Genomic DNA, 15777 nt, shown 5'->3' with positions numbered 1-15777 from the left:
TCAGCTTGGCTCTTCGAATAGATAAGGATGTCGTCAATAAAGACGATAACGAACTTATCTAAATAGGGTTTGCAGACGCGATTCATGAGATCCATGAACGCGGCTGGTGCGTTAGTGAGCCCAAACGGCATCACTAGGAACTCGTAATGTCCATAACGAGTCCTAAACGCGGTCTTGTGTACGTCTTCATCCTTGACCTTCAACTGATGATAACCTGACCTCAGGTCAATCTTGGAGAAGTAACTTGCTCCTTGCAACTGATCGAACAGATCGTCGATCCTGGGTAACGGATATCTATTCTTGATAGTGACCTTGTTAAGCTCACGATAATCGATGCACAGACGCATCGAACCATCCTTCTTTTTAACGAACAAGATTGGCGCTCCCCAAGGAGACGAGCTAGGTCTAATAAAACCTTTAGCTAAAAGCTCATCTAACTGCGTCCTCAACTCCTTCATCTCCGTTGGTGCCAATCTGTATGGTGCTCTTGCTACGGGCGCGGCGCCTGGAATTATGTCGATCCGAAACTCCACTTGCCTATCTGGTGGCAAACCAGGTAGTTCTTCAGGAAACACTTCAGGATATTCCGAGATAACAGGGATATCCTCAATCTTCGGCTTCGGCTCATCTATGGTAACTTGTGCCATATAAATGACACATCCCTTCTGCATGCACCGGGATGCCTTGAGCATGGACACTTGCTCGGGTAATCCATGCTGGGTATCTCCTTGAATAGTAAGTGACTCACCAGACGGAGTCTTAACTATTACTTGCTTTCTATTGCACAGAATCTGGGCTTGGTTACTCGACAACCAATCCATGCCTATCACTATGTCAAAACCAGCTAGCTTAAAGGGAAGCAAGGATAACGGGAAAGAGTGATTCCTAATGGATATAACACATCCATCTAGAACAGTCGAGGCGGTTTCTATGGTTCCATCGGCTAATTCTACCTCATATTTCACGCTTAAGGTTTTAACAGGAAGGTTCAACAGTTTACAAAACTTATCATCTACAAACGACTTATCGGCTCCTGAATCAAACAAGACTCTAGCAAAAACATCATTTACAAGAAACGTACCGGTAATGACGTTGTCGTCAAGGACTGCTTCCTTAGCGTCCATTCTGAAGACTCTCGCATTAGTCTTCTTCCCATCATCTGCTTTCTTCGCATTCTTCGGGCAGTTGGGCCGGATATGCCCTTTCTCGTTGCAACCGAAACAAGTTGCATCCTTCATTTTCTTGCAATCCACAGCTTTATGATCTGTGGACTTGCAGATCCCACAACGTTTTTCTGAAGACTGGGATTTTGTCTCCAAACGACATCTCCCAAAGTGGTGCCTCCTGCAGGTCTTGCATCTGGGTTTCTCACCCGACTGGTGATCACTTTTCCTAGACCCCGACCCTTTCCTGTGGTCGTTGTTTCCTCTATGTCGCTTCTCAGACCTTCGTGAGGTGTCATCCTCACGTTTCCGTTTGTTCTCCTCAGTACTCTTCATAGCTCTCAATCTTACCACATCCTGAGTGAGGGAGAGGGATAGATCTGCTACGGATCTAAATGTAGTAGGTCTTGAAGCTTTGACACTTGCCTTTATCTCCGGTGCCAGACCCCCAATAAATCGAGCAATCCTACGCGGCTCCGGGGTCACCAGATAAGGCACTAAACGAGACAACGTGTTGAACGTAGTAAGATACGCTTGACAATCGAGGTTCTTCATAACTAAGGATACAAAATCCGTTTCGATTCGTTCGACCTCGTGCTGCGGACAGAAGTTCTCTTTAATCAGGGCCACAAACTGTTCCCATGACAAACCGTACAGTGTGGCCTTACCGGCAGCTTGTAGGAGTGACTTCCACCATGCTAACGCATCTCCCTTGAATGACTGGGACACGTACTTCACGACGTCCCTATCAGCACACCCGCTGATATCAACCACAGTATCCATCTCATCAATCCACGTCATACAATCGACGGCTCCCTTTTCCCCAGTGAAATCCCTGGGCTTGCAAGATACAAAATACTTGTACGTACAGGACCTGCTGTACGTGTCATGTTTCAGCTTAATCTCCTGCTTTGGGACGCTGCTGTGGTTGGAGGAATGATTATCATCCTCAGCTTTCTTTGGCTCACTCTTTTTAGATGGCGGCTTACTATGAGCCCCTGAATGAGTCTTAGACTTGACATGCGTCACTGTGCGGGTTCTACTCTGAGTACCACTAGATTCCTTGAACTGCCTATCCATAGCCTTGGCGACAACATTATCTATCAGTGCTTGCAACTCTGCACCGGTAACGTGAATCTTTGCATTATCTGAGTGTTCCCCAGAATGACTGTTGGTTTCCTCCGATTTGGCCATTGTAGCTTTAAGCTACAATAAAGGACAATGTCTATTTTAGAACCTAACAGTATCATCTTTCTTAAACGATTTATTAACCATGGTATCAAGAACCTTAGCAGTTAATTTAATAAATTTCATTCAGGCTCTTATTAGCAATCAAGGAATGAAAATATATATATTGGCACCATAGGCCTAGTCACAAGGACAATCACTAAATTATAAATTTAGATTCTTATAGGATTATAAATTGTATAATTAAACAAATAATCCTTTACTAGACAGAGAGTCATAAACCACAACTGTCACTATATGACATAGTCATAACCCGTAGGTATCAAGCCATTAATAGACTTGTGTACAGATAAAATCTGTAGATAATTTATTAAAAAGGGTGACATGTGTGATTTTACGAATCACGCTTAGTCAAGAATGTTAACATGTTCTCAGACGTTAACAGGGAGTTGAATCTTTTCAACCAGGTTTTACCATCATGGCCAGGCCTGTTAATAAGGCATTCAAGCTAGGTTATACCTTACTAAGATTCTTATAAAATGGCAAATCAAATAAAAATTGATATTTTCCATTATTTTAATATTATATTCATGCATATAAATAAAATGAGAAATTCAAACTAACCATTTCAAATTTCAAACAAGTACTAGTACATATTTTGCCCTAAACGGGACTTTGAAATAACATGAATCACATGAATAACATACCCGCGCAGGGGCTAAACAAATAACAACAATAACTAAATAAAATAAAGCAAACCCGCGCAGGGGTTAACAGAATCACATACCCACGCAGGGGTAGAATAAGATAGATATACCCACGCAGGGGTAGAGTACAGGAATAGATGTCCGCACAGGGACATGAGTACATGAGACAAAAATCGAAGGATTCAATGATCCCTCTTGCTCTTACCCTTGAGCAGGTCAAACACCTTCTTGAACATGCCACTGGTGCGACGGCGATCAGCTCGCATCTCGTGTTGAAACTCACGTCGCATGCTATCAATCCCATGCAGGATTTCCTGAACCTGTGGCGGCGACATCATAGGCGCCGGTGGCGGTGGCTGGTACTGCTGCGGCTGCGGCGGCTGGTACGGCTGCGGCTGCGGTGGCTGCTGTTAACCCGGAGGGTAACCAAAAGTAGACTGCCCAGCAGCCCAAGTGTCTCCCAATGGACCACTAGGAGGGAGTGAGCTGTAGTTCACAGCTTGCCAATAAGGGTCTCCTGTGTAATCATAACCCTGGGGGAAAACATGCTCGAACGGGTTAAACTGAGCGGCACTAGCATAAGCCGGAATCGGCTCTCCATAGTTCTGCGGCGGCAGAGGCGGGATCGGTACAGAAGTAACCTCCGATACGGGATGCTGAGACTCCCCTGTCTCGGACTCCCCGGGAAGAGACGTGTAGCGGCTGCTACCAACATGTGGAGGGGTGCCTATGCGAATCCCTCCGCGCGTAGACATGCGCGCATTCCTCCTTGGCCTCTGAGGCGGAGGAGGTAAAACTGGTGGCGGCGGTGGTGACGGAGTGATCACGTCACGCCATAGGGCCTCAGATAGGTCCTGCGGTAGAGGCGGCTGCTGCTGAAGCTGCTGCTGCTGCGAGTGGTGCTGCGAGTGCACCGGTGAAACCTGGTGAGACTGGAGCATCGGAGAGTTGTGGCTGGGGGTGTAATACCAATCATGCTGCTTGAATCTCTCCTGAAAGCTGTCCCCACCATTGTAGGGTGATCCCCTAAATGGCGACCCATCCGATATCTCAATCGGATGGTTAGGCGTACCTGATGGTGGTAGCGAGGGGTCCGTATCCTCGTCGACGTCCATCTCGTGACCACCAGAAAAGTGGTCCTCCGGTCCAAGTGGGTTATGACCCACTGGCTCATCAACAAAAGCATCAGGGTTATACAAACCCTGGTAGACTGGCGCTGGATACTGGTGCGGTGACTGATGAAAGGTATGTAGGATCCATGCGAACCATGGGGCCCATTCTCTGAGTGGGGCCCAAACGAGTGGGGTAAAGACGGTGAAGTGCTGGCGGATACCGAGTGTCTAGCAGGCTCGGCGAAAGACCTCCAAAGGTCGTTGGCGGCTATGTTGTGCGTGGCGGATGGTGCTCGCCTATGTGAGGGCCCTGCCTCATGGTCGTGAGACGTAGCAAATCCTCCTCGACCTCTCATTCGTGGCGGCATAGTGATCCTGTCAAAAGTCAAACAAGTTGCACAACAAAAATATAAGACAAAGCAAAATAAAAAAAATAAATTAAACGAAATGTTGAACATTTCTTAAGTTCTTTGTCTAGACTCGAAAATCGAGGAATGTGCAATTGTGTAACTGAGATTAAACACAAAAGACTAGTGTTTAATTCGCTCAGCGTTGGCTCTGATACCAACCTGTCACACCCCGATTTCCACGTGTCACCGGTGGGCCCGGTGTGGGGTACAGTGACGTAGTTGGCATCGTCATAGACAATCAACACAATATAATAATGCACAGCGGAAGCAGAATAGAAACATTTCAACTTTAAATAAAGTGCAATAATAAATATCACAGTAGTTGAAATGGATCCACAGGCGGATCAAATAAAATAAGATAAAAATAGTTCAACAGATATAACGTCGTCCGAGTTTGCGAGACCTAGTGGACGCTCTTAGGAAACAACCAGCCTATTTCCGTATAGTACCTGCACTTAACCTTTTGGGAAAAATACGTCAGTTTACACTGGTAAATACAAATCGACTGACTCATTTTGAAAATGATTGAAAATTTATTTAAATGCACAAGGCATAAATGTTTTTATTAACTTGGGATAATTATATAATATAAACTTGTGAACGAATTACATGCACTTATATCTCTGGTGGCCCGGGATCTGCTGTCCGGGCTAGAGATTAAATGACACACCACATTAAAGCGTTATACACGTCGGGTGTACGCCTACACCCCGTGCTCTGGTCGTGGCCATCTCGTAAGATAATGCCAAGGATATCCGGGACACGGTCAATAACCCCCCAAAGCCTTTAAGTAAGACAAAACTGTTTAAACGAAGTCGCACAAGCTATTCAAGACTGTACACCTATAAGGCGCAGGACTTGTGCGCCCGATCAAGCGGTATTTTAAATACCGTACCCCAAGCCCGTATAGGGAAAATAAGTCAAAATGTATTTACCTGAGCAAGTATAAGTCACAAATGATAAGTGTTGGTAGCTTTTACCGGGCCTCCTAATCTGGAACAAAGGTTTATAATTAACCTATTAGATTCCTAACGGCCTTTTATTTAAGCCTAAGCTTTGACTGGTTAGTTTTAGGAATGATACGGTTTACGCACTATTAAGCGAAAGACCGGGTAGAATGTGATTTAGACCCGACAAGTTTGAATACTTGTATAATATGGGTATACTAAATACATTCTGGATTTTGAAATAAAAATGATATCGTTTGACCCGTTTCGGTCAATTTACGCAAACTAGTTACGTAAACCGAACCGAACGCGAAAAGGGCGATACGGGTAGACCAATGATTCAAATGCAAGTTCCCTGAGATAATATGCTTAAAATATGATATTATATCAGTAAGTTATGTTCTATATTGCCCGGAATAATTTTAAACCCAATTTATGCCTTAGAAGGGCATTTTGGTCATTTAAAAGATAATAAAAGGGTAAAATTAGAAATCTGAGTTTCGGGTCTGGTTCATACAGTAAATATACTTAATATAACATATTATATCAGTAGGGTATGACCCATATACCAAATTTATCATTTAAAACCAAACTATGCACCGTAGGGGTATTTTAGTAATTTCACAAGGGCTAAAAGTGCCAAAACTGGAAGTCTGAGTTTATATACTTATACTTACTGTTTTTATATGAAAATATGCTAAACACATCAGTAGGTATAGGTCTTATATGTTTAAAACAAGTATAACGCTTACTATGCGCTTAAAACGCTAAATATGCGATTTAAGGGCGTTTTCGGGTTTTCAAATAAAATCTGAGATTTTTATATTTCCAGAATACTTATAATAATTTATTCATCATATAAAATCAGTAGAAAAAGGTTTCGGGTCAAAAGGAGGTGTAAAACTCATTTTATGGCTAAAACGGTCAAAACCGACATAAGCCGAAATGACTAGGCGATCTAGGATCCGTTCAGCCAAAAATTAATTAAAAATCATCAAAATTCCCAGAATATTATATTACTTCTGTTGGTAAAAAGTTTTATACCAAAACGTGGCCAGAAACGGGTTCTACGCGAAAAGGACCGTTTATGTAAATTTATAATATAGTTTTACGCTAATGGCCATAACTCACAATCTGGACCACCAACTGATCCGAAATTTTCGGTTCAAGTTTATATATTAGAAATAAAGATTTCTATCCTTTCACTTTTCCAAAAATCACGTTTTATAACAAAAAGGGCAAAATAGTCAACTTTATGCATAAATCGGAAACATGCATTCGAATAGGCTATGCATAGACTCAATCAAAGAAAATCCCAGAAAGTTTAACTAAAATAAAAATAGTCAAAAATACTTTCCAATACAGATCTCGAACATGCATGTACGAATCCGAATCGATAGTCTACGAAATAATCGTTTTACAAGACTTTCGGTTCCGATTCGTGGCTATACTATAGATTGTCGAGTTGATGATGATTAAAACACATTCTTATATGTGTTACAAGTTATTTATAATGATCAATCAGATTGCATGTCTAATATATTAACATTCAAGCTTATTTTTGCGAAAATCAATTCTGTTGACTTTTTAGAAACATGTTTGACTCGACAATTAGCATGCATATAGTGGGATTCAGATAGTGCCCTTTAGAGGGTTTGTTTCCCACATAAATACCAATCTATAACAGGTTTCAATTCGAGAAATGACTGAAAGAAATCCGTTTAATCAGAAAGTCAAAGCTTATGAACAAACAGTTTGACTTTTACTAATAATCGTAACAAGAACGAATTAGAGATTGAATTGAGAGCTTACAAGAGTCCTATAGATGCTTAGTGAACACTAGGATCGGCCTTGAGGATCAGATTAGCTCCAGGGGTCTGCCTTGAAGTTCTTGAATGTTGAGAGCACTTTGGTTACTAATGCAAATGTCCAAGAATGAGCTCAATAATCTGATTTATGGTGTTTTCCAGAGGTTATAGATAGCACACTGTTGCTATAGCCATGCAAGCAATCCTATTGGAGCCCTTGGAGGTGGTGAAAGCTGTTTGCAACTAAAAATTCGGGCCAAATCAGCAGAATTCGCGAACTGGGCATCTGGGCAAGCTTTACGGACCGTATGGTCCTTGCTTTACGGTCCGTAAGGACCTGGTCTGACCAGCAAGTTTCCATAATTGGCAGAAATGGCCCCTGGACTTGTACGCGATGTTTCGGCTACTTTTCTCGACCCGTAAACCCCCAACCTTGGTTTTTAAGAACCTTAGGACTTTTACCAACATGGAAATGTCCTCGGAACATTTTGCGCTCAACCGAAAAGCCCTGAAATTCGACGTTGACGCTTTTAGTCCTTCAAGTACGGTTTTGGCCATAACTTTCTCATACGTTGACGAAACTTCATGAAATTTTAATCACATATTCTAGTGAGTATATTTTAGCTTCTCAAAGCTTCGGGTCTGCCAAAAGTTCACTCAGAGGTATAAATTTAACATGTTGACACTTTTGGCCCCTATAGTTTGAAATACTTCACTTTTGTGCAATTTCCGCGTCGTATGATCCATGAACCATCCGTTTAAGGTTATAAACATTATGTAGGGTTATCATAGAGTCTATTTATCCATTGTTGACACTTTGGACCCTTACGTTCCATAGTTTTCACTGTTTGTCACTTTTAGTCCTTCTAAAGTATGTTTTCACATAACGGAACCTTATGACACGTGTCAAGACATTATTGGACGAAATTTTCCGAGGTGTTACATATCACCCCGCCGCGCGGACGGGGCATCAACTAGTTACAATTAACATTTAACATTTTAGTCTAACTCGAGCAAAAAAATAATAAATTAATAATCTAATGATCCGGGTTGTAACAAGTCCACTCTACTCGCCCCACCCGTTTTGCACGGCGCACACACGCCCCACGCCATTTCTCCACCCGAATAAAACTTCAATCATCTTTCACAAATCTCTAAATTCCTCAACGCATTGACAAAACTGATCTAAAAATCAATGGGGTTAGGGTTGCTAGCTTCTAGAACTCTCCGATCTAGGCTTCTATTCACAAACCCTAGAAATGTCAGAACCATCGTCTCAACACCGGACCTCCACAAACCGGAAGCCGCAGCTGAACCGGCGGCGGTTGAGCCGGATCTCCCGAAGCGGACACCTGTTGCCGGAGCTAGGGTTCATTTCCCCAATCCAGATGACGTCATCGAGGTTTTTGTGGATGGATATCCGGTTAAGATCCCCAAGGGGATGACTGTTTTGCAGGCGTGTACGGTTGCAGGTGTTGATATTCCGAGGTTTTGTTATCATGATCGGTTATCTATTGCTGGTAACTGCCGTATGTGTCTTGTTGAGGTTGAGAAGTCTCCGAAACCTGTTGCTTCTTGTGCAATGCCTGCACTTCCAGGTTAGGTTTTTGGTTAAATTGGTTTTTGACATGTGAATTGATGATGTTTAGATCTTGTTTTGGTTTAGTTAAATTGGCAGGATGTGTTTGGTTCTTGATAGGTATAGATGTTTGTTGGAGTTACTGATTAGTTATGTTACCAGAACATAATTGAAGTTTAGAATTTTGGTAAATTAGCCTGCAAAATCAAGGGATTATTATTAGTATTTTGATAGCTATAGATGTTCTGTTCTGTTGTAGTTGTGTGGTTGTTTCTGACCTAATGATAGATTGATTATCATATGCGAATTAGTTGATTAAAACTTTGCTTTTAAGTTTATTTGATAGACCGAGAGAGATCTTTATCTGTTTAAGTCTCTGGTATGTCTCACTAAAAGCACTATAGTTAACAAACGATAGAAAGTAAATGTTGCTCAAGTTAAAACTATATGCTATGGTTTCTTATTTTTTAAAATGCATTCCTTATTCAACAAGTTGGTTAATTAATTTTTTCCTCCCTTGTATTTATACCCGACCATAAGTTCCGAAATGTATTTTGAGAAGAAATCCAACATCTGACTTGGCATTTAGTTTAAACCGAGAGTTTTGACTATCGATCAACTATCTAAAATGCTGTGATAGCCTATTATCAATGTCGTGTAACAGTTACTAATATTTGAAAGAAAAGAAGAAAAAGTGCATTGGAAACTTACTGAGAAAGCTTAAAAACAGACGCTAGCTAATTTTGGACGAGCTGAATGTAACTTGTTAAAAACATTGATAACATTGCTTAATTGGACAGGTTTTACTATTTGATTTGTTTACGATGGAAGAAATTTATGAAATAAGAATGCATAAAAGTTAACACCTATGCTTTCAACTTCGGTGATTGATTGTATTTTGTTTTTCTCTGCCAACTGCCAAGAGTTTCTTTTGCCATTTAAAGAATATGACCCTTTGTTTGCGGATCAGCTAATTCCAGTAACACGTGTAGTTTTGTTAAAATTTACTGTTTTTTTGCCACTTAGTAATGGTTTTCTTGTCACACATTCTTGAATTGCAATGACTTTTTACAATCAAGGACAGAAACGGACTATTGCGAGTTAAGATTTTATTTCTATGTTCAGTTTGGTGCAGTGCATTTTCACAAGTATGATGATTGGTTTGCAACAGAAAAGTACAAAATTCTAACTCACTCATTCTAGTTTCTTATGAACATTACTATGTTTGTTCACCATCAATATTAATGTTTGGTTGCTTACTGATTCTGTGATTTCTATCAAACAAAATGTGTCTTCTTTCATACTTAATGTCTCCTTGATCTTTAGCTCATTGTAGCAATTATGTATAGTCATTTTTGTCAAGCTTCAATAGCCAATAGTTAGTCATAAAGCGTCAACAGCATTAGTAAACGTAAATGTATGATTTGGTTGGGAACAAGTAAATGATACAATTTCAAAGTAGCATCTGAATCAGGTCTGAATTGTGTTGATGTTTTAATACTAATTATGTTTGCAAGTTTGGACAGCAAGACACTTTTTTAGTAAACACTAAATTGTAAATAACATTATTAGTCTGTGTGTTTTAGTCAAATTACGGAGATCGTCAATTCGTTTATTAGGCAAATGGTTATGTGGTTTGCAAAATTTTAACAGACGTTTTGTTGTCCGTTAGGCTTAAGAGCTAATTTTGCCCTCAACCCACAAAGACCATTTTGTTATATACTTAAAATTCAATTTTCATTCATTTTTTGGTATGAATCTCCTGATGGATTTGAAATTTGTTCGGTTGTAGGGATGAAAATAAAGACTGATACTCCAATAGCAAAAAAGGCGCGTGAAGGAGTGATGGAGTTCCTACTGATGAATCATCCACTGGATTGCCCGATTTGTGATCAAGGTGGTGAGTGTGATCTCCAAGATCAATCCATGGCCTTTGGATCCGACAGAGGTCGTTTTACCGAAACCAAAAGATCCGTCGTCGATAAGAATCTCGGTCCCCTAGTCAAAACCGTGATGACCCGGTGCATCCAGTGCACCCGGTGCGTTCGGTTCGCCAATGAAATAGCCGGGGTCCAGGATCTTGGCATATTAGGGCGTGGAAGTGGCGAAGAAATTGGCACTTACGTTGAAAGACTTATGACAAGTGAACTTTCCGGAAATGTCATCGATATCTGTCCCGTGGGTGCACTTACGTCAAAACCATTTGCTTTTAAAGCAAGAAATTGGGAGTTGAAAGGAACCGAAACCATTGATGTTACGGATGCTGTTGGTTCCAACATTCGTATCGATAGTAGGGGCCCAGAAGTCATGCGAATCGTACCACGCTTAAATGAGGACATTAACGAGGAATGGATTTCGGACAAAACGCGATTTTGTTATGACGGGTTGAAGAGACAGAGATTAAACGATCCCATGATTCGTGGTAGTGATGGGCGGTTTAAGCCTGTGAGCTGGCAGGACGCTCTTGCGGTGGTGGCTGAGGTCATCCACCTAGTCAAACCTGACGAAATTGTCGGAGTTGCTGGTAAATTAAGCGATGCAGAATCTATGATGTTATTAAAAGATTTCTTGAACAAAATGGGATCAAATAATGTATGGTGTGAAGGAAATGGTAAGAACACGAATGCAGATTTACGGTCGGGTTATCTTTTAAATAGCGGTATCAGTGGACTGGAAAAAGCTGACTGTTTTCTTCTAGTTGGTACTCAGGTAAATTTTTAATCGAGTAAAATGCCATTTTTGTCCCTTAGGTTTGACCAGTTTTGCGACTTTCGTCCAAAGATTTGTTTTTCCGCATCTGGATCCGTCTTTTTTCTCTGTTGAGAGAGATCCAGATGCGGAAAAACAAACCTTTGGATGAAAGTCGTAAAACTGGCCAAACCTCAGGGATGAAAATGGCATTTTACTCTCTTTATTTTTACCGCTCAAAATTATAAACACTCTTTTTTTTATCATCATTATTTATCCTTTAAAATTTTAAATGCCAGCCACGGGTGGAAGCGGCTATGGTAAACGCAAGAATCCGGAAAACGGTTCGAGCCACGCAAGCTAAAGTCGGCTACATCGGCCCGCCAGCTGATTTCAACTATGATCATGACCATCTTGGCACAGGACCAGAAACCCTAGCGGAAATAGCCGAGGGCCGCCACTCCTTCAGCTCGGCACTTTCAACCGCCAAAAACCCCGCCATCATAATCGGTGCCGGAGTCTTCGAACGTGAAGATAAAGATGCCATCTTTTCAGTCATCCAATCAATTGCCGCTAAGCACCCAAATCTAATCCGACCTGACTGGAACGGTGTCAACATTCTCCTCCTCAATGCCGCCCAAGCTGCCGCCCTGGACCTCGGTCTTGTTCCGGAATCCGACAACTGCATTGAATCGGCTAAATTTGTGTATCTAATGGGCGCTGATGATGTCGATTTAGAGAAGCTTCCGAAGGATGCTTTCGTGGTGTATCAAGGACACCATGGTGATAAAGGTGTGTACCGGGCTAACGTGATTCTTCCGGGAGCTGCATTTAGCGAAAAGGAAGGGACGTATGTGAACACTGAAGGGACAGCTCAGCAAACCGTGCCAGCTGTACCGACAGTTGGCGATGCTAGAGAAGATTGGAAGATTATTAGGGCGCTTTCTGAGGTTTGCGGGGTGGGACTTCCTTACGATACGATTACCGGAGTGCGGTCCCGTATAAGAACCGTTGCGCCGAACCTTTTGCATGTGGATGAAAGAGAAGCGGCTACGTTTTCTGGGTCGGTTAAACCTGAGGGGTCGAGCAAGGTGAGTGCGACACCGTTTGGTGTTACGGTTGATAATTTTTATATGACCGATGCGATTACGAGGGCGTCCAAGATAATGGCTCAGTGTAGTGCTTTGTTGAAGAAGTGAAGTTGGTGGTGGTTGGAAGTTGTACTAATAAAGTTTGTGATTTCACTGTTTTGAGTGGTGAAATACTCTGTTTTGTAATTGTGGTTTTAAGATGAAAGAATAGAGGGGAGAAAATGGTTGCCCTAAGTAGAGTTGATGCTCATAAATGGCAACTTTTGACATTAATTATTGATTTGTAAACATCATTTGATACTCAAAACTGTTGCTGCCTTATTTCTCCTATTCTATTACCTTCTCTATACATTTCGAATTTTTTTCTAGCCTTCTTCTGAAACATAGTTTTCTTGCATCTTGACCATTGATCTTGGCCTCTCATAACCATCCCTCTTTATCGTTCATCTTCCCTTGATTTCTTGATTCTGGTTTCCAGTCAGCTTTAACAAGGGATTCGCCTAATAACTCAGCAATATCTGTGGCTATTGCTTCTTATATCTCCTAACAGGGTTTTAGCTTCAATGACCAACGGTTTGAATCTTTCATCACCGGTTTCTTGACAAATCTTTCTAACAACACCCAAAACACTTGGATCTCAACTTAATGCATCTCCTCAGCTTGCAAACCATGCAAAGCCCGGGTCCACGCATACCCTCTATAATACACATCAGACATCATTTGAATCTCATCAATAACAGCAACCTCTTACAACTCTTCTATATAAACCACTTCAACAGTGCAAGCAGTGTGATTCCCAAATGAACTGTATTTCTTTCTTGACCCGTAAGCAAACTACAATACACACCTAACAAATAATCCTTATCGAAAGGTTCGATTGCCAAAAGCCAAATAGGACTTCAACAAATACCCATTTTTGGCTTCCGTGAATCTTTGTAAAGCATTACATATAATATAAACAATTTCAGGTGGATAATAAGTTACAAAACATGTTACCAATCAATTGTACTTAACAACATGTAAAAATACAGAAGTTATACAATTATTTTACTCCTTAGAACACGAAGAAATGCCAGTTGCTTTGTGCGATTTCTCCCAATTCAACCCATCAAAATGCTTGATCTCCACATGGGTCAGTGTTCCAGGATCAACACACTTGTATGTAATCGCGATTCCATCCGGGTTCGACCTAGGCGTATAAAAAGATGTTATCCCACACACCTTACAGAAGGTGTGTTTCGCTGTGTGACTCCCAAAAGTGTAGGTGGTCAGGAACTCTTTCGAGCCTTCTAAAAGCTCGAATCTTTGTGAAGGTACAATAACATGAGTGTTTCCTCTCATGGCACAGTCTGAGCAATTGCACTGCCAGGCTGTTACACTAACCGGTGATCGAACTCGCCACCTCACACGTCCACAGTGGCATCCACCACTGTGTGTTACCAACTCAGAATCCATATATTTAGCCTGCAATTATACAATATACATCATACAGTTTGTTTCTATCCAAACATAATATTATATATTCATAAGCAATATTAAACAAATTAATTCCCGGATCAGATAATAAAGAAAGCAGTATGATTTTATCCAAACACTATCTTTAAATCCCAAACACCCACTTACTACATATAAATTAGTCCACTGTTGATCAAATTAAAACCCTAATTTCAGGTAACTTCTCAAAAACAAAAAAAAAAAAAAAAAAAAAAAAAACGAAAGAAATGGATGTAAGTTAGCATAAGATTAAAACATGTTATGATGGTATGAAGATGAAAGCATACCTGAAGAATGCAAAGTGAAAACCCTCCTACATACAGAAACCTAGGAAGAATTACTAAATGATTACTTTTTTTACACATGAAGATCGGGTCGGGTCACCAAAACATTTTTGTATACAGGTTCTTTAAGAGCGTGCCCATTGGTTGGCTTTAGGGATGATTATTTGATACCGGTTGTATTGAATTTTCTGTACCGAAACAATTTACCGATTTGGTACCTATTATTTGGTGTTCGGTATCGGTATTTTTGGTTCAGCATGACACCTGTATTTTACTGATTTTTACCTTCAAATACCAGTACTGTACAAAACATTTTCGGTACCGTTATTCAATTTTGACGATTTTCGATATAGATACCGAGCTCATTGCTACTTGGCTTAGCTCCCACATTCGCACATGGTTCTGGAAGGGGTCGGCTCGCTTCACGGTCTAATGCATGCAACCTTACCTCACACTTTGTGCAGGAGGCTATTTCCTGGAGCTAGAACCCTTAACCTTGTCCAAAAGTAGCAACCTTATCAGTTGCTTCAAGACCCACCTTAATAGGGTTTCTTTAGTGTAATCCATTTTTTTTAATTTCGTTAGTAACATCATATGAGTTTTTGACTTTGATTGTAATTTTTCTAATTTGATGTATGGATTATAAGGGAGGGTTATCTTGAGGTATGTATTATAGAGGAGAGTTATCTTACGCTAAATATTTTGATAACCATAAGAAAGAATGAAAAAACTGCAAGAACTTAGTAAAAAACAAGTCAAAAAACATTACACCTAGTATTATTATTCAAGTATAATATTAGAAATTAAATTTACATATGTGTAAGTTTGTCATTTACACATGTGTAAATTTGTTGTATTTATACATGTGTAAAAAATTGTTAAGTGTGATTTTTAGAGGAAAGATGAATTATTTGGAGAGTAAATCCCTTTTTGTAACATTGTATTTTATTTATATTGAGGTTTGTATTTTTATGAATTATCAACAAATAATTTAAATTTTGAAGTGTCTAAAACTTGAAATAAAGCCAAACGGGGTTTATCGGTAATTCCATCGTTGTGCCTACGGATGGGTGAGTTACCGGGTTTTCCTCGAAATTGGTGATGCATTTGAAGTACTCCATTTGATCCAGTAGTTGTCTTAAAAGTGCTTGAGATTGAATCTGTTTGCCATATAAAAAGAGAGTGTTAAATGGTAATCGGGTAGAAAACTATTACGCTTATTTAATGTAGTAGTTATTGGTCTTATTTTAAATTTGCCTTTTGGTATTGACATAAAAATGTCTGAAAGGGAAACAATAAAAAAACA

The 15777-nt window shown here is 40.4% G+C and overlaps 2 protein-coding genes across 2 annotated transcripts; one reads left to right on the top strand and one right to left on the bottom strand.

Moving 5' to 3' along the window:
* Positions 1-8397: 8397 nt before the first annotated feature.
* Positions 8398-13059, top strand: LOC110909265 (NADH dehydrogenase [ubiquinone] iron-sulfur protein 1, mitochondrial). The gene is made up of 3 exons (XM_022154297.2): positions 8398-8933; positions 10707-11623; positions 11902-13059. Exons 1-3 carry the CDS (start codon positions 8531-8533, stop codon positions 12799-12801), a joined length of 2220 nt encoding a protein of 739 aa, XP_022009989.1. The 5' UTR covers positions 8398-8530; the 3' UTR covers positions 12802-13059.
* Positions 13060-13483: 424 nt separating this feature from the next.
* On the bottom strand, positions 13484-14661 carry LOC110909266 (centromere protein V). Its single transcript, XM_022154298.2, has 2 exons — positions 14475-14661; positions 13484-14157 (listed from the first exon to the last, which is right to left on the bottom strand). Exons 1-2 carry the CDS (start codon positions 14550-14552, stop codon positions 13741-13743), a joined length of 495 nt encoding a protein of 164 aa, XP_022009990.1. The 5' UTR covers positions 14553-14661; the 3' UTR covers positions 13484-13740.
* Between the last annotated feature and the right edge of the window lie 1116 nt (positions 14662-15777).

This window comes from Helianthus annuus, chromosome 14 (genome assembly GCF_002127325.2).
Source record: "Helianthus annuus cultivar XRQ/B chromosome 14, HanXRQr2.0-SUNRISE, whole genome shotgun sequence".
NCBI classification, from domain to species: domain Eukaryota; kingdom Viridiplantae; phylum Streptophyta; class Magnoliopsida; order Asterales; family Asteraceae; genus Helianthus; species Helianthus annuus.
This window is presented reverse-complemented; position numbering and strand designations above follow the sequence as displayed.

Coding starts and splice junctions, on each gene's coding strand:
- LOC110909265 (XM_022154297.2), top strand. CDS start 8,531: ATGGGGTTAGGGTTGCTAGCTTCTAGAACTCTCCGATCTAGGCTTCTA. Junction 8,934..10,706: donor TGCAATGCCTGCACTTCCAG/GTTAGGTTTTTG, acceptor GTTCGGTTGTAG/GGATGAAAATAAAGACTGAT. Junction 11,624..11,901: donor TTCTTCTAGTTGGTACTCAG/GTAAATTTTTAA, acceptor TTTAAATGCCAG/CCACGGGTGGAAGCGGCTAT.
- LOC110909266 (XM_022154298.2), bottom strand. CDS start 14,552: ATGTGTAAAAAAAGTAATCATTTAGTAATTCTTCCTAGGTTTCTGTAT. Junction 14,158..14,474: donor TTTCACTTTGCATTCTTCAG/GTATGCTTTCAT, acceptor GTATAATTGCAG/GCTAAATATATGGATTCTGA.